The 24474-nt window shown below is 59.5% G+C and overlaps 1 protein-coding gene and 1 long non-coding RNA gene across 3 annotated transcripts in view; one reads left to right on the forward strand and one right to left on the reverse strand.

Annotated features, from left to right (window-relative positions):
* Positions 1–24474, forward strand: part of ARHGEF10L (Rho guanine nucleotide exchange factor 10 like) — a 105886-nt gene that overhangs the window by 12127 nt on the left and 69285 nt on the right. The window contains 6 exon segments of the mRNA XM_030324279.1: positions 7209–7300; positions 9249–9332; positions 12931–13100; positions 17460–17576; positions 20454–20562; positions 23006–23112. Of these exon segments, the coding sequence (XP_030180139.1) occupies positions 7209–7300; positions 9249–9332; positions 12931–13100; positions 17460–17576; positions 20454–20562; positions 23006–23112 (679 nt within the window).
* Positions 16147–21936, reverse strand: LOC115520168. 2 transcript variants are annotated; one of them, XR_004343954.1, is made up of 4 exons: positions 21521–21936; positions 21231–21361; positions 18345–20607; positions 16147–17999 (listed from the first exon to the last, which is right to left on the reverse strand). It is a non-coding gene; the product is annotated as an uncharacterized LOC115520168 (long non-coding RNA). The 2 variants fall into 2 exon arrangements; XR_004343953.1 differs by having other exon boundaries at positions 18345–21361.

Consider the following 24474-nt stretch of genomic DNA (forward strand, 5'->3'; position numbering starts at 1 on the left):
GCCCCGCGTCGGGCTCTGTGCTGACGGCTCGGAGCCTGGAGCCTGCTTCGGATTCTGTGTCTCCCTCTCTCTCTGCCCGTCCCCTGCTCATGCTCTGTCTCTCTCTCTCTCTCAAAAGTAAATAAACATTAAAAAATTTTTTTAAAGAAAATATGCCACGCTGTTGGCGTGGAACATGGAGGAGGGGCCTCGGGCCAAGGGATACAGACTGTGTTTCCAGAGGCCTGGAGAAGCCGAGGGAACGGATTCCCCCGCCCCGGGGGCCTCCAGGAAGGCACAGTCCTGCTAACACCTTGCTTTTTATCTTTAGTGAGGCTCATGTTAGAGGTTTGACCTACAACTGTAAGATAATGCGTCTGTTGTTTTAAGTTGACCAGGTTTGTGATCATTTGTCCCGCAGCAATAAGGAGACTAACGCACCTGGAAAAGGGGAATCATTATGGATCCCATTGTGCAGACCCAGAGGGGTGCACTTCCTGGCCCCGGGGTGGTGCTGGCCCCTGAGCTCCAAGCCGGAGGGCAGGGCTCTGTTTGCTTCCCCCCCGCCCCCACCCTGCAGCCCTCCCCGCCTGTGCAGGACAGTGCTGGGGTGCAGGTGGCCGGTATTCTGTTGGCTGGCGGGCTGGCTGGGCGCCCCCTGCCCCTCACCCCCATGCCTCCAGCTCGCACGTCTTTGTGGCATGCCTGTGATGTGCCGGGCGCTGCAGTGGCCCAGGCCGACAGTCCCTGCCCTCGGGGGGAGGGGGCGCTGACATTCTGTGCCAGGCTGTATTATTTTCACATGCCAGGCTCTGTTTTAAGAGTTTTACCTGCCTTATCTCATTAATCCTCATGACCCCCTCGGAGGCGGGCACTGTTATAATCCCCATCTTACGGATGTGGAACCAGATGCCGAGGGGACATGGCGTCAGCCTAATGTCAGCCCAGAGCTGAGATGAGGCAGAGCCGGGGCTGAGGCCAGTCAGCTTCCAGAACCGGGGTTTAACCTGCCGAGGTCTCCCACCCGGATCCGGTTTGGATCCTGCCCGCCCTACGCATGAGCTCCGTGACCCAGGACCCGTGGGTTGCCTTATCTGCTTAAGCCTCTGTTTCCTGTCTGTAAAGTGGGAAGATAGACTGGCTGCTGGAGCCGTGTGTGTGTGTGTGTGTGTGTGTGTGTGTGTGTGTGTGTGTGGTGGAGGCGGGGATGAAATGAGATGCAGGGATCGGATGCTCAGCCAGGCCAGCAAGCCGGCTCTTTGTCACTGTCCCCACAGGGTGATGGTCTGTCTGGGGCTGACCCCAGGGCATGAGGGACCCGTGCTGGCCAGCGGGCTGCTTAACATTTCCAGAGATGCGTCTCCTTCCTCTTTTGCTTTCTTATAATAGGCATACATGTTTACTCTAGAAAAATGAGAAAGTACAGAAAATGACAGACTAAAGCGAGCTTTAATTCCACCACCGTGTGTTTCTGTCCAGCTTCTTTGCTACGCAGATATGCAAGTATTCATAATATTTTTTTTTTATAGAACTGTGGTTTTATTGCACATGCTGTTTCATGGCTCATTCTTTGTCCTAATTGCATATTGTGAGCGTTTTCCTGTGAGAGCCTGTATTCTTGTTCAGCACCCCACATGGCTCTTGATAAGTTATTGCTGGGGGGTACAGTGCCTGCCGTGATCTGACCCCCGAAGCCCAGGGCCCTCCAGATGTCAGAGGGGTGCGTGCGGCACGGAACGTAATGGGGGGGCCGTGTCAGCATCCGTGGCTGTGGAGGGTGTCCCTGGGGGCCTTGGCACTCTGTCCCCAGTGAGAGCTGTGCTATGGATAGCAAGTCAGGGGTTCTCTTTCCCCCCAGACTTCCCCCTGGCGTCTTCTCACCTCTCAGGGGGTGGCAGAGGACAGACAGACTGGGTCCCCGATCCCTTCTGTAGGAGAGGGACGGCCCGGCTGTGGCTGCAAAGAGGCACGTGCCTGCAGGTTGGAGGCATTGCTCTGGGACCCACAGCCCAGGACCCTGTAACTGGAGGAGGGACGGAGGGGAACGTGGGGAAGGGAGGTGGCACACTGGCAGGATTTATCAAGCGCCAGCCCCCCTGCTAAGTGTTTTAAGTGCTCGCTTTGTTTACTCCTTACCAGAACCCTGCCCGGGAGGTATCGTGGCCCCATCTCGCAGATAGGTTGTCTCGTTAATCCTTGCTACAGGAAGCAGAAACCGTTATTCGGCCCATTCCACAGTAGCTGTGGGACATGGCGACTGTCCTGGCCGCCCAGGACACGCTGACAAGCCCATGAGCCCGGTTCCCGACCCTGGCTGCCCAGGGGAAGCAGCGGGCAGTTTAGAAACGCCGATGCCTGGCCTCCTCCGGACCACCAGCTCAGGACTGCTGGGCCCGGGCCCTGGCCGGTACCTGCTGGGGGCTTCCTGGGCAACTGCGAGGGCCACTGCTGTGAGTCATCTGACCAGATGATCTTTAAGGCCCTTCCAGCTTTAATGTGTTATATAAACTGGAAAGTGGCCAGCGCTTAAGAGAAATCTGGTAGCAGGGTTAATCTGGGCTTAATGTTTTTGTCATTCTTTTGTGTCTCTTGGATGTAGGGATGGTGGCAGTGGTGACTTTCTGGAGGGTGATGCCCTGAGTAGGACCGTCCCGGGCAAGCCCTCTTGTCAAGGCCCGATAAGGCAGTCGGTATTCCGGTTCTTTCTATTCCCCAACGGGGGATTCTTTCCTCCTTTGCGTTTTTCACACTTTGCCCTGGAAAAGGCCCTGGAATGCCCCGTGTGTGCACGTGGGGTGTATGTGTGTGTGCACAGGGCGCAAACCCAGCCTGCGGGAATCCTCGGGCCGTTAGGGTTTGGGTGGTGTTCCACACCGCGTAGCCCCTGGGGAAGGGACCCTGTGGAATCAGCTGTGCCTGGAGATTCACTGAGAAACTGGGGGCTAGACCAGCAGCTGCAGGGGTGAGGCCACTGCCATCGTCCGGAGTGGAGCTTTGATCGAAAACAGGCCGGGGAGGGCACCCGTCAGCATCGATCGTGCCCCCTATGTGCTGGGGCTGACGGAATGGGGCGGCCAGGACAGAGCAGGTCCCTGCTGTCCCGGGGCACTCACTTCCCTCTCATCTCCGGCTTTTCCCTGGATAGCAAGGAGATGGGCACAGAGGCTGCTTGGAGCTGCGTGGTGGCCCAAGTCCGGTGGAGAGTGCACACCGGCATTGGGGGACCAAGGAGGCGTCCTTTCTTCTGTCTCCTGCCCCCTCGTTTCCATCGAGCTCCTTGTTCTCCGCTCCTGTCCGCGAACCGGGCTCCTTCCCCCTGCATCCTGGTGGCAGTGGGCTCACCTCGTGAGACTGGAGTCCTGTTAGCGGACGGCCTGTTTCTCAGGTGCAAGCTGAGAGGCATCGAAAGTGCCGGAAGCTCAGATAAGCGTGAGATAGTTGGCCTCTCGTTGACTTTTATGGCTCTTTGCTTATCTTGAAGCGTTGGGGAGGCCCCCGAGGGAGGGTTTGCTCCCACGGAGAATTGTGGCCAGGCAGAAGCTGGGAGAGGCTGTCCTCTGGGTGACTGCAGAGCGGGTACCCTCAGCCTCATTTCCTGCCACGTCCTCCGCTTCCCTTGCCCGGGAGGTACTTTCCCCTGCGAGGCTTCGCAGGCAGATTGCAGCTCAGCCTTGCTGACCAGGTGACTTGGGGGGAGGTTCATTCTGAACCTCAGTTTCCTCATCTATAAAACGGTCGTGATGAGACATACACTTGTGCTCAAGGGGTCTCAAGCGTTCAACACAGCATGGGGTACGGCATAGGCACCAGCCAAGTGCAGGGCAGGGGGTGGGTGATTGTCTCCAGCCCGGCCTAGGAAGACCTGTACACCCAAAGGCACTGGCCTTTTCCCTCCCTTGGGGCTCCCAGTCGCTCTGCTTGCCTGAGCCGGGGAGGCAGCAGGGGTGGGCACGAAGGTGATTTCTCTCTGCTGGAAGATCCCCACTCCCAAGCCCAGGGGCACAGACTAGCTTCTCCGGTAGTGGAGGTGGCTTAGACCTGCACTGTCCTGTACAGTGGCCATTAGCCACGTGTGGCTATTTAGAATGAAATGACGTAGAATGAAATAAAATGAAAACTTAAGTTCGCTGTGTTTCGGTGATGCTCAGCCCGGAGGCTCGTATTTCAGCCACTCCCGGCTTTTAGTACGTCATGTATTATTTCCAGAGCCCTCCTAAAGCTGCCTGACCTCACCCAAAAATACCCACTGCCTTTTGATGTCACCTTCAGAGTTCACCCAGGGCCTCCTCGGGTGTTCTCTGGCTGAATCGCGATGCAGCCTTGGGGCTGGCTGTTAGGATTTCTCTTGGACAGAGACTTGAACTTGCATAGGCCCAGTGCTCTTTCTCTCCTTCCTTTAAACATTTTTTTCAAATGTTTTTATTTATTTTTTGAGACAGAGAGAGACAGAGCATGAGCAGGGGAGGGGCAGAGAGAGAGAGGGAGACACAGAATCCGAAGCAGGCTCCGGGCTCCGAGCTGTCAGCACGGAGCCCGCCGCGGGGCTCGAACCCGCGGACCGTGAGATCGTGACCTGAGCCGAAGTCGGACGCCCCGCTCTCCTTCCTTTTAAAAAGTCTGCACACTCAAGCCAGGCTCAGTGGCGTTATGACACAGCAAATATGTGATGTAGTTGAATATCTAAATGCCGCTGTCTACTTCCAAGTGGTCTGGTTGAAAGATGATAAAACTTCGTAGGCAGACGGGCTGGGCTGTAGATCCCAGCTCCCGCAGATGCACTGAGCGACTTTGGGCGAGTGAAATGGAGTCTTTGCGAGTCTGCGTCTCCACGTGCGGAATGAGGATCACAGAGCCTGCCTCGCCTGCGTTCTTGCGAAGTGAAATCGGAAAATACAAAGCAAACCGGGAAGCACGCAACAGGTGCTTTGTGATGGTCACCGCCTGCCGTGGTCAACATATCGAAGCAGAGAGAGTCTGTGGTTGGGCCACTTTTGAGCCAAGTCGCCAGGCGTGGACGGGGGCTGGAACGGGTTTGGTGCCGTCCGAGCACCTGCAAGATGTCTCTGGGTTGAGGAGGTGGGGGGCGCAGGGAAGGGAAGGTGTCAGGGAAGGGAAGGTGGCTCCCGTCAGCCCAGCACCCCGTCCTGGTCTAGCCCAGCCCTGTCCCTCGCTGGCCCATGGAAAGTGCTACCCTGGACTGAAATATGCCATCTTCCTCACCCCGGGGTGACACTGCTGACTTCTGGCCGTAAAACGTGAGCCAAGATTTGCTTCTCCAGGGCTGCCCATCACCTAGACCTGCACTGTCCTGCACGCGGCCACCAGCCACGGGTGGCTGTTTAAAATTAAATTACTTGCCGTGGAACAGAACTAAAAATGAAGTCCCTTAGTCCCCTTAGCTCCAGTAATGAAGTTCCACTCATCACATTCCAAGCACCCGGCAGCGTGGCTCGCCGGACGGCACGGACAGAACATTAACAGCATCACAGCCGTCCGTGCTCTCGTACCTGAGCCGCAGGTGTAGGAGCCCACGCGGGGCCAGGCAAGCTGGCCCCACGTCTGGCTCTGCCACTCGGGCAGTGTGACCGTGGCCAGGTTCCCCCGTGGGCCCAGCGCCCACAGGTGGATGCAGGATTCACCTCTTGGCTGCTCCTGGGAGGTGCTCCTTCCCCCTCTTCCTTCTCCTCCCCCCCACCCCTTCTGCTGCCTCCTCCCTCCCCTCCTCCTGCACTCTCCTGATGTGTGCCTCCCCTCCTCCTCCCAGGGCTCTCCAGTGAATTCTTGGCAACCGTGGCTACTGTCTTGGACTGTTTCAGGTCCCTCTGGATCGGCAGGTGTGGCCTTTAGTTTTTTGAGGCTGGACTTAAAAAATAAATAAAAAAACCCCCAAATTCTTCCTGGAATAGTTTTAGATTTATAGAAAAGTTGCAAGGGTAGCATGCAGAGTTGGGTATACCCAACAGCCCGTTTTCCCTGTGGTTAACTTCTTACATGACCACGGAATGTTTTCTTTTCTTTTCCTTTTCCTTTTCCTTTTCCTTTCCTTTCCTTTCCTTTCCTTAACGTTTGTTTATTTTTGAGAGAGAGACACACACACAGGGTGTGAGTGGGGGAGGGTCAGAAAAAAGAGGGAGACACAGAATCCGAAGCAGGCTCCAGGCTCTGAGCTGTCAGCACAGAGCCCGACGTGGGGTTCGAACTCATGAACCCTGAGATCATGACCTGAGCCGAAGTCAGACGCTTAACCGACTGAGCCACCCAGCCTCCCCGACCACGGAACATTTCTTGAAAGTGAGAAGGCAGTGCGGGCACACGACCATTCACTGAACTCCAGGCTTTATCTGAGTCAAGCCAGGTTTTCTTCTTACACCCTTTTCTGTTCCGGGATGCCGTCCAGGCTCCCACGTTGTGCACGTACTTGTTGTATGTTTAGCCCGGTCTGTGACAGTTTCGTAGTCTTTCTTCCCTTGCTTTTCACGATCTTGGGAGTGTTGGGGAGTCATGGCCAGGGGTTTGTAGAATGCCTGGGTTTGTCTGGCGCTCTTCCTGCGATCAGACTGGGGCTACGGGTGTGGGGTTACAGTGCTGCAGAGGACAGACGGCTTCTCGTCACATCCCGTCGGGGTACACGGCGTCACGTGTGATGTCGCGGGAGATGTTCACTCAGCCTCTTGGTTGAGCTGGCATTCGCTGCCTGGCTAGTTTTCCCTCTGAGTGTCTGCGGCCGGGAAGCTGGCCTCCGGGTCCGGCCCATCCTCACGTTGTGGGGGATGAAGTTCTGCGTCCTGTGCCTGGTTTTGTGAAGCTTTCCAAGACCTCGTTTCCCACAGAGGCAGGGGTCCCCCGACCCCAGCCCCCATCTTGCCCAGAGGAGAATGGGCGATGGCCAGCCCACTGAGTCTGCCCCGGAAGAGAGACGGGTGCCCTTGCATCCAGGCACCTGGCCCTCAGCGCTGGGGTCTTAGGGTGCTTTCCAAAGATGGGGAAACTGAGAGAGGGAGGGGCTTGTTCAAGGCCAGCCCAGCGGCGGCCTCCCCCGCTCTCCTGACTCACGGCTTTGGGGGCCGGGGGCTCCTGGGCTTCAGCCCCCCGCCCCTGCACCTCACGCACCCTGCCGTCCTGGTGAGGGGCTACCAGAGGCTTCGAGGAGCCGGCCGTCCCGTCCCTCCCTGCTCAGCGGCACCGTCCCTGTCCCCGCTGGCTCCCTGACTCTGTTTCTTGGCCCGCAGGGTGCCACCGGTGGTGAGCAACGGGGATGCTCTGGGTGCTGCTCTCTCCGGGGTCCGGCGCTCCAGCTGGAAGCGGAAGAGCTCCCGCCGGAGTAAGTGCCCCCATCCCCCCCCCCCCCCAAACCTCATCTTAGCTCAGGAAGGTGGTACTGTGATAACCTTAGAGCCCCTTCCTCAGGCCCAGAGGGCTGATGTGGGCTCCCCCGTGCCGCAGGGGCATCCTCACTGGGCGGGCTGCCGCAGGCTTGGTGGCAGCTCTGAGGGGGACCGGCCGCTGCCCATGCCTGGGAGTTGCCCCCGTCTCCTGCCCGATGGGAGCCATGGTCCAGGAGTAGATCGTGTGTTTGACCGCTTATCTGTTCCCCCGAATACCCAGAAGCTCCTACAGCAGGGCGGATGGGCTGGCAGTGGGGTGCCCTGCTGCCCAAGACGAGGTCCCTCCCGGGAGCAGAAGCCACCAGGTAGGCAGGAGGTCACCTTGCAGAGGGCAAGGTGCCAGGAGGGGGAGGCGGGAGTGAGGAGAACCTGAGAGTCCTGAAGGCAGAGAGGCGGGAGCAGGGCTCAGGGAGAGAGCATCCAGGCAGGGTCCACCTGTGCAGGAGCCCCAGTCCCCCCCCAGCCCCAGGGTGGAGGGGGGACATCTGGCACCCTGGGAAGCAACGGCCTTGGTGTGACGGAGGGTAGCATCCAAGGGGTGATTGGGGCGAGGTGAGGCTGCATGTCCCCAGCTCCTTCTGGGGCCGTCCAGCCCTGCTTTTCCGAAGGCCAACAGGGAACCACGAGAGGGGAGCCAGAGAGGGGCAAAGCCATAAGACAGGGTGGGGTGCCTGCAGCCCAGCGGGGAGGCTGATGGCCAGAACTAGGGACCTGAAGAGAGGTGAGCAGGTCTCAGAGCCATGTGGGAAACAGAGTCCGTATGGGGGTGGAGGAGGGGGTCGAGGGTGAGGCTTGACCAGGCTCTGGGGGCCCTGGGGGCCCTGGGACAGCCGGAAGCACTGCAGTTAGGACCGTGGGGATTTCAGAGCCCATCTGGTCCTGTGTCTTCTGCGAAGGGCGACGGGGCGAAGACAGGCTCCCATCAGGGTGGGGACTGGTTTTCCAAACCCTGGCTCTGTGGAGGGGGGCACACCCCTAAAGAGGGCAGAGGTTGGGCACACAGTTTTGAGGGAAGACCTCCTTTTTTTTAACGTTTATTTTTGAGAGACAGAGAGACACACAGTGCGAGCAGGGGAGGGGCAGAGAGAGAGGGAGACACAGAATCCGAAGCAGGCTCCGGGCTCCGAGCTGCCAGCACAGAGCGCCAGGCGGGGCCCGAACCCACGAACAGTGAGATCGTGACCTGAGCCGAAGTCAGGGGCTTAACCTTAACCGACTGAGCCGCCCAGGCGCCCTGAGGGGAGACCTCCTTAATGTGTCCATCCGGGTAGCTGCTAACAGCGGCAGAGTGCGCGCCTGCCCTGCCCCCTTCCAGCCCAGCAAAATACTAGCAGAGGGATGTGTTTGTTTGCTGAATTCTTCAGCAGTCAGGATCCTGCTGGCTGAGTTTTGGGGGGGCCCTCTCCTTCACCCCACTCTCCAAATCCATCTCCCCTCCCCCCATTCCCTGTCCTCAGTAGGGTCGCCTTGCCCGGCCACCTCTGGGTGGGAGGTAGTTCCTTTTGGGCAAGTCCCGTGAGGGCTTCTGGGCCCCTGAAGATGTCCCCCGGGCCCCAGGGCACAGGCGCAGGGTCGGCTTCATGCTCCCTGCAGGTGCCGCGAGCAGCTGCGGCGTCAGCCAGATGGGCAGGCCTGTGGGTGGCAGGGAGGCAGCTCGCCAGGAGGGTGCCTTGGGGCGGAGGGCGGGGAGAAGCAGCGGAAGCGTGTCCTCCGAGAGGAGAGCAGCCGGCAGGGGCTCCCCAGGGGCCGGGCCTCGGGCTGCTGGCCGGGCCCAGCCGGAGGGCTGCGGGGCGGCGGGAGGGAGCCGCCGGCTGGCGCAGTCCCGCTGGCAGCCCGGCAGCCGCCTCCGCCCCTAGCGCTCTTGTCCTCTCCCTTCGCTCCCAGTCGACCGATTCACTTTCCCCGCCCTGGAAGAAGATGTGATTTACGACGACGTGCCCTGCGAGAACCTGGATGCCCATCAACCGGGTACGCCTCTTCCGCGCTTCTGTGCCACCTTCGGGGACGGGCCGGGGGGCGGGGCCTGGGGAGGGTCGTCTTCTATTTGGCTCCCCGCCCCGCCCGGCCCTGGCCGCTGCCTCCAGCTTTTTCACCAACCTCCGGTCGGTCGTCCTGGGAGAGGATGGTGCCGGCTGGGGGCGTGGCCAGGCCGCTGGGCGGGGTTGGGCTTCGGGGGCAGGGACCCCCGGCTGGCTGCCGGGACCCCCTGGCGGCGAGGCCGGACCTGGCATTTCACCTCCCCAAGCCTCCATTCCTGCCTCTGGAGAACGGGGTGGTATAGTCCGGGCTTCCCAGGGCTGCTGGGGAGAAGGGCAGCTCGTTAAACCTGACCGCTGAGGCAGAGAGGGCTCCAGAAAGCCTGTGCCTTGCTTGCTCTGGGCCCAGGGAGGCCGGGGCGGGGGGGATTGTGGCTGTAGAGAGGAAGCAGGGTGGGGTGGGGGTAAGTCTGCCCCAGCTGCCCCCCCCCCCCCCAACCAAGTCCCCAGCATAGAGTCAGTCACCCAGCAGGAGAGAGCATCACTCAGGTCCAGGGAGGAGGAATGGTTAGTAACTTCACGGTCAGAGCCGTCTTTGCCCAAACACATCGGGGTAGCGACTCTTCGTGTTTGATTTCCTGGAATCTGCTTAGAAACTTTGATTTGGGGTATCGTGGCCTCAGTGTACAGACGAGGAAACTACAGGCAGAGCTGGGATTTGAACCTGGTTATTCTGCCTCCAAGTCCGCTGCTCTGTCCCCTGCCCCGGGAGGATTTGGGTGGCATCTTATGAACGGTGACGCACATCTGCTCCCACCGGTCTGTCAACCCCTTGAGGTCAGCAAGGCAGGCCCAGTGGCTCCCGGGGACAGTTGCATCTGAGAGGTTAAGACACCAGCTCCAGATCACACAGCCCGTGTTTGAGGGGCTTCTAGTCTGATAGGGGTGGCCATCACCATCTTGGGCTGTGCGTAGTCCAATGGGGGAGACACGCGGATAGCACTACAAGGCCCCAGGGCGACCAGGGGCAGGGACAGGTGGGCTGATGGTATGCACATCCCTTTAGCAAGTCCCGGAGGTGCTTGGAACATCCCTGCTTTGAATCCAGGGAGAGGAGGGGGAAGGGCACGCTGTATTGGGAGGCAGTGGGGTCTTGCCGAAGGTCCCGAGTGGCTGCAGTCCATTGTTTAGCCCTGTTGGGCTGTCTTCCCGCCTGAATCAAATCAAGCAACACATTACTTTGCTGAACAGGGATCTTCATTGACAGGCCATCCTGCATTTGACCGTGAGGTGGTTACAAGCAGGCAGCCTGGGAATCAGCCCCTGAGCCTTCAAGTGGGGGTCCGTGACACCCATCCGAGGGCCCCCACCCTCATGGCTTCGGGAGGGTGAGTCCCAGGAGGCTGTGGCTGGCCCTCAGTGGGTGGTCAGCTCAGGGCTGGCCCTCAGTAGGTGCACTGCACGAACGATGGTGCTGTCGTTACCACGTCTGCCAGGGCCCAGCACTGACCTTCACGGACCGATGTGGGCTCAGTGGGCACGGCAGCCCTTGGTTCAAATCCCAGCTCTGCCGCTGATTAGGGCACAGAGCTCCGTGCCTTCGGGCCTTGGCTTCTTCATATGACATCAGAATATCATCCTGACCTCATGGACTGTCATTCTGAAGCTCTGGGGAGTGTCACATCAGAGAACCGCTTCCTATCTCTGGACCTCAGTTGACGCATCTGTAAATTTGGGACAGTCACAGCTGCATCCTGGGCTTGTGAGTTTGCCGTGAGGTAATTGACACAGAGCACTGAGCCGGTGGTGGTCCGTGCTTTGCAGGGGGAAGCCGTTCGTGAAGCCCGAGGCCCCGGGAAGCGGAGGGTGGGAGCCAGGATCCCTGTGAGGCCCCTGAAGGCTGAGGCTTTGGCCCAGGCTCAGGACTCTGGTGGCACTGTCTCCACTGGAGAGAATATTTCTAAATGAGCCCAGGAGGTGGTCAGGTTAGCCGGCCTCATAGAAGGCAGCGTGGTGCGTGGAGGGAGCCTGTCTGAGTCTGCAGCTCCTTCTCTGTGCCCTGTCTGACCTTGGACAAGCCACCTGTCTTCTCCAGGCCCCTGTTTTCTTGTGTTTCTAATGAGGCGGTGGCCGACCTTAGGGCTGCGGGAGAATCCAGCAAGAGAGGTGGCTGTCACTGAGGACGTAGGCGGGTGGGAGGCCGGGGCTCATGGAAGCGTGGGGAGGTGGGCATTCGAGATGCTGCCTGGGTTCTTCCTCAGAGGGAGCCCCAAGAACTGGGCTCTGCCCCTTTACTCCCCGGTCATCGGGCCTCCCCTGCGGTAATAAGACAGTCGACCCAGTCTTGTAAAGGTCAGAGCCTGGTTACCAGCTGCTCCTGTCCCTGGAGACGTTAGTCACTATTATCTTTTGCTTAAAAAATAACCTCACGCTCCCTCCTCATCCTGAGACCTGAGCCCCCAGCTAAGCCTCAGTGTGTCTGTTCTTTGGGTGACAGTCTCCCAGACCCCACACTCCCCAGCTTTCCGGTAGGGGCTCTGGGGTCAGTGGGATGTTTCCCGGGCCCACGCAGACACTCCCCTCCCCCCCCCCCCCCAAAGCAAGGATCGGCTGCTCTTTGCTGAGCACCTGCCATGTGCTACACTCTTTGCTAGAGCTTTTGGTTCATATTTTATTTACTCGACCTTTTCTGGCTTATTGTTGTCGCCGTTTTTGCAGAGAGGTCTGCGATAACCAAAGCTCCCTGTTCTGAGCAGATTTTTTTTAAAAACCCTTCCCAGTGCTGTATTTCTTGTGCGTTGACAAAGGCATTTTCATATTGGTGCGCTTTTTGGGGGTCTGGCCTCGGTGAGGCCTGCAGTTCGGTTCTCCCTCAGGTGACAGGCCAGGAAGTGCAGCCCAGAGGGGTGGGAGCGAAGGCCAAGGTCTCGGGATGGGAGAGCTGGGGTTACCTGGACAGCAGCTCTCCCACTTCAGCCTCAAAGCTGAGCATCGCACTCCGGATTTCACAGGGACCCTGGGAGTACCCCGGCCCCTGAGGGGACCTGTTTCTCCTGGCCAGTGGACTCTCAGCTCTTTGTCCCCTACTTCTCCAGTGGGGCTCTGGAAGACAAGGGAACACTCCTGGATCCTGGGCCTGGTGCGCCCCCTACTGGGCCATTCTGGACCTGCACGGGAAACTCAGATGTGGGAAACGCCAATTTAATGCTCCCGACAATTTCCATTTTGATCCCTCCGAGGATGCTGGGGCTGGAGCCAAGGGCCCGATTCAGGACTTGGTTCTAGGTCTTGTCGTTCCCACTAAAACATGCCCCGAGGCCCAGGATGAGCACTCAGATCCCAGAAGAGCAATACTGAGGCGTGGGGGGAGGGGGTTAAGGAGGCTGTTGCGTTCCCGACTCGTTTCTTGTGCCTCTCCGGTCTTTCTCGTGTCCTCCTCGCTTACCAGGTGGATGTTGTGTGCTCCTCACCCCTGCTCTGTGGACCGGGAAGTGGGGGCGGAGCCCCACCTGCCTGCCTGGGTCAGAAATCAGGTCTGGTGGCCTTGGTGCCGGGGCCTCCCCTCACCAGCCCTGTTCCCTGGCCTGCAGGGGCGGAGAGGAGCCTGCTCTACGAGGATGTGCATCGGGACGGAGCGCCCAGGGAGCCCGAGGACCTAGGCTGGAGCTCCAGTGAGTTTGAGAGCTACAGTGAGGACTCGGGGGAGGAGGCCAAGCCAGAGGCCGAGCCCGCCAAGCACCGAGTGTCCTTCCAGCCCAAGGTAAGGGGTGGGCACCTCCCACCCCGGCCAGGGCTCCGGGACCCCCTGGGGAGGGGGTGAGGAGGGTGGGAAGGGTTGGCCTCAGACTCGTATCCTGTTAGGGAACCCCCCCCCCCCGCCCCCAGGAATGTACAGTGAGAGGGGCGGTGGCCCGGGTACCCCAAGCATAGGAAGCGACCCCCCGGCATTGCTGTTTGTGCCCCAGTGTGGAGTCCCACGCAGGGCTCAGTCCCCCGACCGTGAGATCATGACCTGAGCCGAAATCAAGTCAGACACTCAACCTACTGAGCCCCTCCGAGGTCTTTTGAGATGCCATCCGTGCGTTGGTTTCTGCCTGGAACAGGGTTCATTCTGCTGGCTTCGTGGAAGGAGCCGGAAGCCGAGAGGAGGACGGACTGCTTCCTCCTGAGACAGACTGCTCCTCCCGTTTGTTCTACAGAAGCCAGCAGAAAGCAGATTCTACCCATGCTGAGATTTGGGGTTTAATGGGAACCACTCCTTACAGGCAGGCCCTGCCCGACCAGAGGTGACTGGGTCCCTCTCAGCCTCTTTGTGAAAAGACGTACATGACAGATACCCAAAGGTGGTGCAGGGAGAAGGCAGGGGCCCCAGGACTAGGCTGGGGTTATGGCACCCCATGTCTTTCCTAGTGCATCCTGCCCCTTTCGGAGTTTGAGGATCCCCTCTGGGGGAAGGCTGCCGGCCAGAGCGGCACCCACGCCTACGAGTCCTCGAGGAGCCTGGGGGCGGAGCAGGTCTCTCTCGAATGTGGTCTTGTGGCCGGGCCTCCGTGGGCCGGGCCGCGGAAGATGGCCTTGGTATCTCACTAGGATGAAGTTAAGCATCTATGATACCTACCCTGTGCCCAGTCGTTTCTCAGGGTGCGGGCAGGGGGAGCTCGAGGCCTGGGCCAGCCCTTGTTCTCATCCTCTGGCTGTCCCTCCTGATCCCCCTGGGCCACTTTCCCAGGCCCCTGCCACACATTTCTCAGAGGGCAGGAGGTGTGGAGATGCTGAGTTTGGGCTTCCCACTGCTGGTGCTATGCCAGGGCCTCACTCCCAGGGACTCCAGCTCATGGTTTGGGGGTGGGGGGGGTGGGAGCCTGGCAATTTACCTTTTTTTTTTTTCAAGTTTATTTATTATTTTTTTAAATTTTTAAAAAATGTTTACTTTTTGAGAGAGAGAGAGAGAGAGAGAGAGACAGAGTGCAAGCAGGGGAGGGGCAGAGAGAGAGAGCGGGACACAGAATCCGAAGCAGGCTCCAGGCTCCGAGCCGTCAGCACAGAGCCCCACGTGGGACTCGAACCCACAAACTGTGAGATCGTGACCTGAGCCGAAGTCTCGCGCTCAGCCGACCGAGCCACCCAGGCGCCCCCTCCCTGGGCTGGCCCTCACCATGGCCGGGCCCCAGGGGAGGAGTCTCTGGCGGCCGACCATTAGCGTTTGTCCCTCAGACCCTCAAGCGAGGGGCTTTGGACCCTTCCTCAGCAGACAAACAGTGTGGCAGAGTTCTTGGAATTTCTAACCGGGAGGACTTTTTGTCTGGCTGCGGGCCACGGCCTGCCTGTTCCCCAGACAGCAGGCCCCCAGGGAGGTGAGGGTTGTGGAGGGACCTTTCCTTTGGCACCTTGCCTGCTGCGCTCTGCCCTCCTGGGCCGCTTGGGGCCCGCCTGCTTCCGTGCCTGGCACCGCCGTGGCTGAACGTTCTGGGGCCACCGCTGCTTGGCCGTGTCTTGTGTGTGCTGTGGGGCATGGGGCCACAGAGATCTGGTGGTGTTTTGCCCTGTCCTTGGAGTCTCACGGGGGCCTAGCTTCCTGTCCAGCTGCAAGCTGTCCCTGCTTCAGGTGCCTTAGAAGGCCAGCCCTCAGCGAGTGGATTTTTGCCAAAGAAAGTGACCGAGGGGTCTTCAGAGGGACCCCCTCAGAAGCACCTGACCCAGATGTAAGCAGGGGCCTGATCCCATTATGTTAATAAGTACCTGCTGATGGCCACCCAGGGTCCTTGGGATTTTTTTTTTTTTCTAGCCAGTTGTGGATTGGGCTGCATTGGATTTTTCCTTTTCCTGACTGTGACCTCTTCATAATTAAGGTTACCATGATCCAGCTGGCCAGGGCACTGGGCAGAAACGCCAGCTCTGACCTCTGACCTCAGCCTTGCTCACTCCCCTGCTCAGATCGGACCAGTCTGCAATCGATCTCTGATCCGGGTTCTTCTAATCCTGAGAGAGGCAGAGGGGAAGTGCAAAACCAGGGGCTTTATGATTTTATTGTGTCAATTTACAGGTGAACCAGGGCTCAGGACAAACCCCAGCCTCTCTCCAGTTGTGGGGAGTCTGAGTAACTCTCAGAAGGATCCCTGTCCTGCGATTTCTTTCTTTTTTTCTTTAAATTTTTTTAAACATTTATTTATTTTTGAGAGACAGAGAGAGACAGAGCACGAGCAGGGAAGGGGCAGAGAGAGAGGGAGACACAGAATCTGAAGCAGGCTCCAGGCTCTCAGCTGTCAGCACAGACCCCAATGCGGGACTCGAACTCACGGACCATGAGATCATGACCTGAGCCGAGTCGGACGCTTAACCGACTGAGCCACCCAGGTGCCCCCTGTCCTGCGATTTCTTTGCATTGACAATAGTGAGCCTCTGCATAGTGTGGTACAATTTACAAAGCGGTTTCCTGTGATTTTCCTGATACCCTAAAGTGGTTGGTGTTATTTGGATTAAGAGTCTCATGTTATTGATCAGAGACCCTAACACAGAAGTGTAGAGAGGCTAAATGATATGGTTACGGTCACGCAGCCAGTAAGTGGTATACAACTCAACATCACACAAGATTTGAAAGAACATACATCGTTCTTCTGTCCATGCATCCATGCACCCATCTATTCATCCATCCAAGCATCCTTCCTTCTATCCTCCCTCCTTCCCTCCCTCCCTTCCATCCGTCCATCCATCCGTCCATCCATCCAACCATCCATCCATCCATCCATCCATCCATCCATCCATCCATCCATCCATTCATCCATCTTTCCATCCATCCGTCCATCCATCCTTCCATCCGTCCATCCATCCTACCAACTATCCACCCATTCAACAAATATTGAGCACTTATAATCTGAAAGATAGCGTAATACTAGCTTCCATGTTTTGAGTGCTTGCTAAGTCTTGGGGTCTACACGTGTTTCCCATTCCATCTTCTCAGTAACTCCGTGAAGTGGTTATCATCCGGGCCGCTTTCCCAGTGAGGAAGGTGTCCCTCCAAGAGGTGAAGACACTATTCCAGCTAGTGAGCGGGGGGTGGCGACTTAAACCCAGGCCCGCCTGCCTCCAGCGCTCCTGCTCGTGGTCCCCTTCCTGGTCTACTCCGGAAGTAGTACCTTCTTGGGGTTCTGAATGCTTCACCGGATGTCAGTGTTGCTCATGCGTTTGAATGTCTGTGTTTGTCTCTCCATCCATCCGTCTTCCCAGGTGGCGTGTAAGCTAGTCAGCCACCCCTCCTTCCATCCAGACGCCCACCTGCCCTCCGTCCGTCTGTCCGTCCGTCCGTCCCTTGCTCTGTTTGCCCACTCCTTCCTGCAGCGGCGTGCCAGAGTCCGCTCTTCCTAGCTCACGAGAACTAGGAACCAATTGCGCGCTCTTTCCGACTCCGCATTCAGCGACGTCACACTAGTGGCTTGAAATTTGCCATGGTGGCGTAGTGACATCATGGAAAGCCAACAAAGCAGGGGTCTATTTCCTGGAGAAGCGCGTGTTAAATATTTACCGGCACGGCACTGCTTCCATCCATCCCCTGGTCCCCCTGGGTTTTTATCCATCTTCTTGTCCGTCTGTCCGTCCATTTACCCAGATCTGCAGTCCTCCACCCAAGTTTATCCATTTGCTCATCCAGCCATTTTTCTGTCTGTCCATCCAACCACTCACCCCTCTGTTTATAGTCCATCTGTCTGTCCAACCAGCTCTCTGTCCATTCACCCGTCTTCCTGTGCATTTGCCCACGCACCTGCCCATCCATCCATCTCCCAAACTTGCCAAGGACCTCCTGTGTCACCAGCCCCTCGCTGGCCCCTGGCATATGGGGGGATGCCTGAGACACAGTCCTTGTCCTCTAGGCACTGTTCCCCTTCTCTGAGCGGGGCCGGCTGGTCCCCTGCCCCTGGCCCCCCAGCAGCCAGGACTCCCAGTCCCCGCTGCCTGCGCATTGGGGTGGGACGCTGCTGGAGCCGATCCCTGGCGGGAGCCATCCCCAGGCCCCACGTCCCACCTCACCTGGTCTCCTTTCTCCTCTGTTGTCCTGTCTGTGTCCTCCCGTCCCGCCTGCTCCTCGCACCTGCTCTCCTTCTGCCTGGCTGCTTGGGGGCTCCAGCTTTCTCCAGACCTGACTAGGCTAAAGGAGAGATACGCCAGGACTAAGAGAGACATCTTGGCTTTAAGAGCCGGGGGGAGAGACGTGCAGGCGCTGAAGCACAAGTACGACTGTAAGGTACTGTCTGTCTGTCCCCCGGCGGCCTGGCAGGGGCCCGCCCCGACGCCGGAGCCTGGCCGCCTCTCGCACCTGTGCCGGGACCGGTGGTGCCGGCACCTGCTCCTTTCCACGTTCTCGCCTCTCTCTCCGAGTGAAACTGTCACTGTGCCAGAATTCCTGGGGGGTGGGCTGGGCTGGGCTGGGGCGGTCTGCAAACTCTGGGGTCCTCAGAATCACCTGGGTGCTTTGGAGAATGCAGATTCCTGGGCTGCACCCCCAGAGATGCTGATTCTGTAGGTCTGGACCGAGGCCCAGGAATCCGCAAATTTGGTAACTGTGGCGGTGGGTTTGGGTGACGCCTGGAGAGATGTGAGCCTTAGTGAGTGATGCTGAACGTTCCTCCCGCCCTGAGCCGTTCAGAGAGATCCAGGGTAAGGAAGTCTGTAGGAGAAATCATAACACCTTGGTCTTAGATGAGACCCAGACTTCTGGATAACGATGACACCGACAGCAGGAACTTCTCTTAGTTGAGCACCTACTATGTGCTGTGGAGGCCTGCAGGCCTGGCTCTGAATCCCCGTCCCACCACTTCCTCTCTTTGTGATCCCGGGCAGGTCTCTTGACCTCTCTGAGCCTTGGTTTCCTCACCTGTGAAATGGGGGCATTAAGACTACCAGCCCCCTGATAGATGTAAAGATTAGGTGAGCTCAGATCTATAAGGTGCTCAGTGCTGTGCTCGGTGTGACCTAAGAGCTCAGTGGGTGGTGGCCACTATTACTTACACACCTGACTGTTTTGTCCCTAGGGCATCCGGGGAGGCAGCTGTCTTACTGCTGTCATTTAGCATCAGTGAGGCTGGAGAGAAGTAACTGGCTGATGGTCACAGCGCTGGTCAGTGGCAGAGCCGGGATTCAAACCGGGGTCTGCTGTCCATCCTGTGCCACGTCCTGTTTCATCAGAACCCGAGGCCTCCCCGGAGGGGGAGGGGGAGGAGGAGGAGGCGGCGGCGGGGGAGGGGAGGCACTTTATAGTTCCTATACACACGCCTTGGGGGGCCTGTGACCTGAGGGGGGCAGGTTTAACTTCTCAGAAGGCGAAGGCCCCGAGAGGAGAGGGAGCCTCGAAGGGAAGATTCTATGACCACTGTTCTTGCCCTGGCTGTGACCCTGGAATCAGATGCCTGGTCCAGCCTTTGCACCGTGGTTGATGGTGGGGACACCTTCCGGGATGTTCATTTGCTGCTCTTCTTTGCCCAGGAAAACGGCAAGAGAAGACCGCTTTGGGAGTTTGTAGGATAGCCGCCTGCCCCAGCTTTCTTCCGGGAAGGAACTGGGCTCAGAGCAGAGGTTTCCAATCTGGGGCTTGTGACCCCTCCCAACCCCCAGAGGAGGACGAGCATCTCTGTGTAGTTTCTGGGGTCGGACATCCGTGCTTCTCCTTAGATTATCACAGGTGTTTCTGACCCCCGAGCCCCACTCCTAGAAGCCAAGAATCACCACTGAAGAATTTTACCATTTCCATGCAGGGAGGCCCCAGGGGACTTCCCTTTCCTCCTGCGGGGTGTGGGGGGGGGGCGAGGGGTGTTTCCAGAAGTCAGCATTGTTCCTGAAAAGCCACCACCACCCCGTGCCCCAGGCCTCACGCCCAATGGGTTTTTGGCAAGGCCGGCTGCTCGGGGCCCTTCCACTGGGGACCAGGGGGTTTGCTTGGAGGAAGGTGACCTCCTCCTCCAGGGACCAGAGCCCCCCAGGGGAGTGCTCTCCGCCTTCAGCAGAGAGTTTCTGGAAGGAGAGAGTGTTCTAGAACTGCGCTGCCCATTATGATAGTCATGTGGTTCTTTACGTTTAAATCAGTTACAATTAAATATAACCGGGACTTCAGGTCCTTAGTGACAAGAGCCGCTTTTCAGGTGGCCCAGGAGTTACTGGTGGCTGGTGGACCCCCTGTGGGCACACCGAGAGTCGGCATTTCCATCACTGAGAAAAGTTCTGTGGGATAGGGCTGACTGTGTGTCGGGGAAGATGCCAGGGCTGGGGGCTGGGGGGCGGTGCAGGGATAACTTCCAGGACAGTGGCTCTGTTTGTGGGCCCCGGGCTCCCCCAGTGCTCAGCTCGCGGCTTCCCCCTCCTGGGCACGCGTCCTCTCCCGCCTCACATCCTGCTTTGCCTGCCGCGAGGTGTGGTGGCCGTGGTCCGTCCCCACGCCGGGGAAGCTGTGCTCGGCTCCGTGGCAGCTCCGGCCTTCCCTCCCCTTCCCGGGCCTCGGCGCAGTCAGAAACTTGGCTGCTTTGGGGGGCAAGGGACGGGGGCCTCACTTGGGTTTGGCAGATGGGGTGGGGGTGTGAACTCACTTCCTTCTGCTTGCCCCCAAAGTAACCGCTGCCGTTTGCGCGGATCATCTTACTGTCCAGCGTGCTTCCCTGGCCCCCGTTAGTCTTCATAGACCCTGGCACATCTCAGTGAGGAAACTGAGGCTCAGTGAGGCTAAGTGACTTGTCCCAAGAGGCGCGGCTGGGATTTGAACCCAGGCCTGGCGCTCCAGGCCTCAGGTCTTTCCCCTGTGTCATGCCACTGCCTTCATTTGACGCCTACCCGTGCACTTTGTCCCGAAGGGAGACATCGGGTTAAGACCTCCTTTTGCCAGTAAACAGGGTTCCTCCGGGGTGATCTCCAGGGCACAAATGCCCCTTCTCACCCCTTCCTGGGATGCATTGGGCGGCGTTGCCTGGCTGTCCCCCTTGGCCTCTGCCGCCCCGTCCCTGGGAGTGAACGGGCCCTGGGGTCATGATGTGCGCGGCCCCGGCTGGGAGGCCTGCGTGGGGCGGCGTGGCCCTTGGTGGCAGGCGTCCTGGGCTCTCCTTCGGCTTCTCTGATGAGCCCCTCTGCCTTTGCTCAGATGACCCAGCTCATGAAGGCTGCGAAGAGCGGGACCAGGGACGGGCTGGAGAAGACGAGGATGGCCGTCATGCGCAAAGTGTCCTTTCTGCACAGGAAGGACGTCCTCGGTGAGGCGCCGTGGGCCTGGCTGGCGGGAGGGTCAGGACTCGGCTCTGTGACAACGGGGACGGTGGGCGAAGTCACTCGGGCTCTGGGCTCCTTCGGTGGTCGGAGTCCTCTCTGGCTGGTCCCAGTTAGTTTCCCACCCTCTGGCAGGCATGGTCTACCTCGTTTTGGGGGCCCTGGGGCCTCTCCCTTGGTCTGGGGCCCAGCGGCCCTGCCCTTGGTCTCTGTCCTGGCCGTCTGGGCCCCCCGCCTCTTATGCTGTGCAGCTTACCCGGCCTCATCTTTGGACGCTCCCACCCTTTCCTTTATCCGTCACCCATCGGCCCGGCAGCCGGTACTTACTGAACACCCACTGAGAGCCGCACCCCGTGCCGGGCGCAGGGCCACCAAGATGAATGAAGCAGCATTTCTTCCAGGAATATAAACAGGAAGTGACGGTCAGAGGCGGACAAGCAGTGGTGGGGAAATGTGGCAGGAGCAGGGAGGAGTGCGGTGCGAATGAGCGGTCAGGGAAGGGCTGGGAGCAGGAGGACGCGGGTCAGTTAGGTAGCAGGGTGGGGGGGGGTGAGGCAGGGAACAGGAGCGAGCGTGTGGAAAGGCCCAGGAGTGGGGAAGTAGGAGACATTCGAGAAAGGATTGTCGCGATCGTCCACATGTATCGGGGACTTACTGTGCGCGAGGCAGTCTCTTACGGTCTTTGTGGTTCCTTGCTCAATCCTCATCAACACCGGACGGTACGCAGGGCTGTCCTGTGTCCATCTGGAGACGAGCGAACAGGCACAGAGTGGCTCAGTGGCTTGCCTGGGGACACACAGGGACAGAAAGGATAAAGCAGAGGCTTCATGTGGCTGGAGTGAGGGTCCGGGAGACCAGTGAGAGACGGGGGCCAGGTCAGCACAGGCGTTCAGGCCAGGGAGGCCTTCGAGACTCTGTGCCCTCTTGAAAAGTTACGTGCTTTACCTTCTCTGTGCCTCAGTTTCCTCATCTGTGCATCTGCCTCAGGGGCCGGGGTGAGAGTGAGCGAGGCAGTGCGTGGAAGGAGCCCGGCACGGCTCCTGGCTCCTGTGTGGCAGGTGTAATTCTCAGTGGGCAGTCACTCAGTGGAGTTGTGTGCAGCTCTCTGGTCTGGCTTCAGGTCCCGGCTCCCCGGCCCCCTGGCTGCAAGACCTTGCGTAGGCTTCTGCCCCTCTCAGAGCGGCAGGTTCCTCATCTGTGAAATAGGCTTATTACTCCAGCACTGTGTGAACTTGGCACAACCCTGAACCTCTGGGAGAGCCCCGGCCCCCGACCGGGGAGCGGATGGGCGGAGGGGTCCTCTCAGACTCGGTGGGGTGGCCTGGAGGGTGGATAGGGTGACAGGCCGGTTGGCCGCGAGCGGTCCCTGGTCACCCTCCCCACCCCCAGACTGGCCAGGCTGCCAGCGGGCTCTCCCTCGGCCCTCCCCCGCCCCGCCCGCCGGCCCAGAGCCTTCCCCAAAGTGACCCTCCCACCCGGGTGTTATTAATAGCCACGACAGGGCTCGGATCACTGGCCAAGAATGTTGCCCGGTGGCGCATGGGGGAAGAGGAAGCCGCGGGGCCGGCGGCTGGGGTGGGTGCGGAGTGATGCCCGGGGTACCATGTGGGCCAGGCAGGAGGGCCTTCACCACCCCCACCCCCACACTGTCGTCCGCTGTCCCTCCTCCTCCTCCTCTTCTGTCTCCTGTTCAGGTAAGGGCCCGCCCGGGTGTCCCTGCTCCCTCGGCCCCCCGCTCAGGGGTCGCTGCCCCTTCTTTCTGCTCAGCTTCCCCACGGCCACCCCCACTGGGTGTCAGAGTCCTGAGCAGCTAGGGTCCCATCTCCCTGTGCCTGTGTCTCTCTTGTGGGGGCAGAACCCGTCAAAGCCAGGTCCCTACACTCTGCCTGACCTCTCTCTCTCTCTCTCTCTCTCTGCCTGATCCTTGGCCTGTCTCCTGCTCTCTGTCCGAGAGCTGCCTCCACTCGGGTCTGCATCGCCCAGTTGAACTTTTTCCCTTTGGGTCTGTCTGCATTAGTTGTGATGAAAACTTGAAAACGCACAGCCAAAGAGCCCCATTCTTCTTGGGGCTTACTTTCTTCCCCCTTTTGGGCATCCAGAAGAAAACTATTTTTAGTGCATAGTGATGGAGACACGGGCGGCCTGGCTTACTCCGGGCCAGGAGTGGGCGGGTCTGAGCAGGGACAGGGACTCTGGCAGAGCTGATCGGGCGAGCTGGAGGCCCCGGACGTGCTGCTCTGTGGCCCCTTGCTCGTTCCCGTTAATTTACGGACCGACCGATCTAGCAGAGCGCAGCAGTGAGTGCAGCTTGTGGGCTCTGACCCTGTGCGGCCCCAGGACCCTGGCCCAGGGTGGTTCCCAACTCCTGGGGGGCTGAACAGTCTAGGTCATCCTCGCTTGCGTGTGTCACCAGCCCATCTGACTTTGCAGGTGACTCGGAGGAGGAGGACATGGGACTCCTGGAGGTCAGCGTTACGGACATCAAGCCCCCGGCCCCGGAGCTGGGCCCCATGCCAGATGGCCTGAGCCCTCAGCAGGTCTGTGGGTAGGGTGGGGTGCCGGGGGTCTTTGGGGGCAAAAGGGGTGGTTGGGGACCCCGCGGGTCTGGGTCTTGAAGGGGAAGGGGTGAGCGGGGCCTCCTGGCCGAGCCTCAGCTCGTTCTCTCCTCACCTGCTGCGCAGACTTCCAGACTGGGCCCAGCAGGTCCCATGCCGTTGTCCCGGGGTGGGGACGGGGGGGCCGGCATTCAGAGCCTTTTCTTCCCACCCCCAGGGTGACGAGAGCAGCTCCTGCTTAATCATTTCACACGGGAGATGTCATTTGCAGGGAAGACCACAGTGACAGAAGGGTTGGAAAGCATTGAGCTATTCCAACTTGGGAGACTACGGAGGGGCCAGCCCACCCTCCATCTCTGGGCTTCTCCCAGGCGTCGGGGGTCTTTGGGCCATGCCTCCCCTCCCCTGAAGTGTCACAGGGGACCAGGACCCCGGGGGCTTTGCTCCGGGCCTCAGGCACAGGCATGTTGCCATGAGGCATGAAACGGGGGGTGGGGGGGTGGGGGGAGACCCCTGCCTTCCCCCATTGTGGGGACACTGAGTGAGTCGCGTTGGGGCAGCAGGTGCGAAAAAGGATTTGCCCCTCTTTTGGCTGGCAGAGGAGATGCTTGGCCTCTTTTGAAAACCAGGGAGAGGAGATGTGGTGGCCACACCTCACGTCCCAGGACGTGAGTCCGTCCGCCTGCTTCCTCCTTTTCTGTTACCCGCCTGGACCCCCCTGCCCCCAGCACTGAGGTGATGACCCCCTGCCCGCGCGCGGCGAGTCCCCGTCAGAGCCAGGCGCGAGCCCAGGCTTCCGGCTCACAGTCCCAGCTGCTCCTGCTGGCATTGGCCGCGTCTCTCTCCTCCGGAGCCTCTTGTGTTTCCCGGTCAGGCAATATGAGTTACTTTGGGCCAGTGGCTCTCAGCCGAGGTGATTTTACCCTCCAGGGGCATTTGGCCGTGTCTGGTGACGTTTGTGGTTGTCGCAACTGGAGGTCCTCCTGGAATCTAGTGGGCGGGGGCCAGGGATGCTGCTGAATATCCTACAGTGCACAGGACAGTCCCCGACACCCAAGAGTCACCCGGCCCCCAGTGTCTATGTGCTGTGGTCGAGAACTCTGCTCTGGGAACGGCTTGGGCACCTGGGGATCGGTGACCGTGACAGTGCATCTGGCTGTGGGGCGGCCTGAAGGACAGTGGGCCTGGCCCATCCTGCGGCCCTGGGGCTGTGCGGGCCGTAGTCAGGCCTGGGTCCCAGGCGGGGCCGTGGGAATTGCTGACAGAGGTGTGCTAGGTGGGAAGGAGGTGTCCAGAGGGGCAGGGGGAGAGGGTAGTGGCTGGATCGATGCCCAGGACGGCTGT

The sequence above is a fragment of the Lynx canadensis genome, chromosome C1 (assembly GCF_007474595.2).
Source record: "Lynx canadensis isolate LIC74 chromosome C1, mLynCan4.pri.v2, whole genome shotgun sequence".
In the NCBI taxonomy this organism is placed as follows: domain Eukaryota; kingdom Metazoa; phylum Chordata; class Mammalia; order Carnivora; family Felidae; genus Lynx; species Lynx canadensis.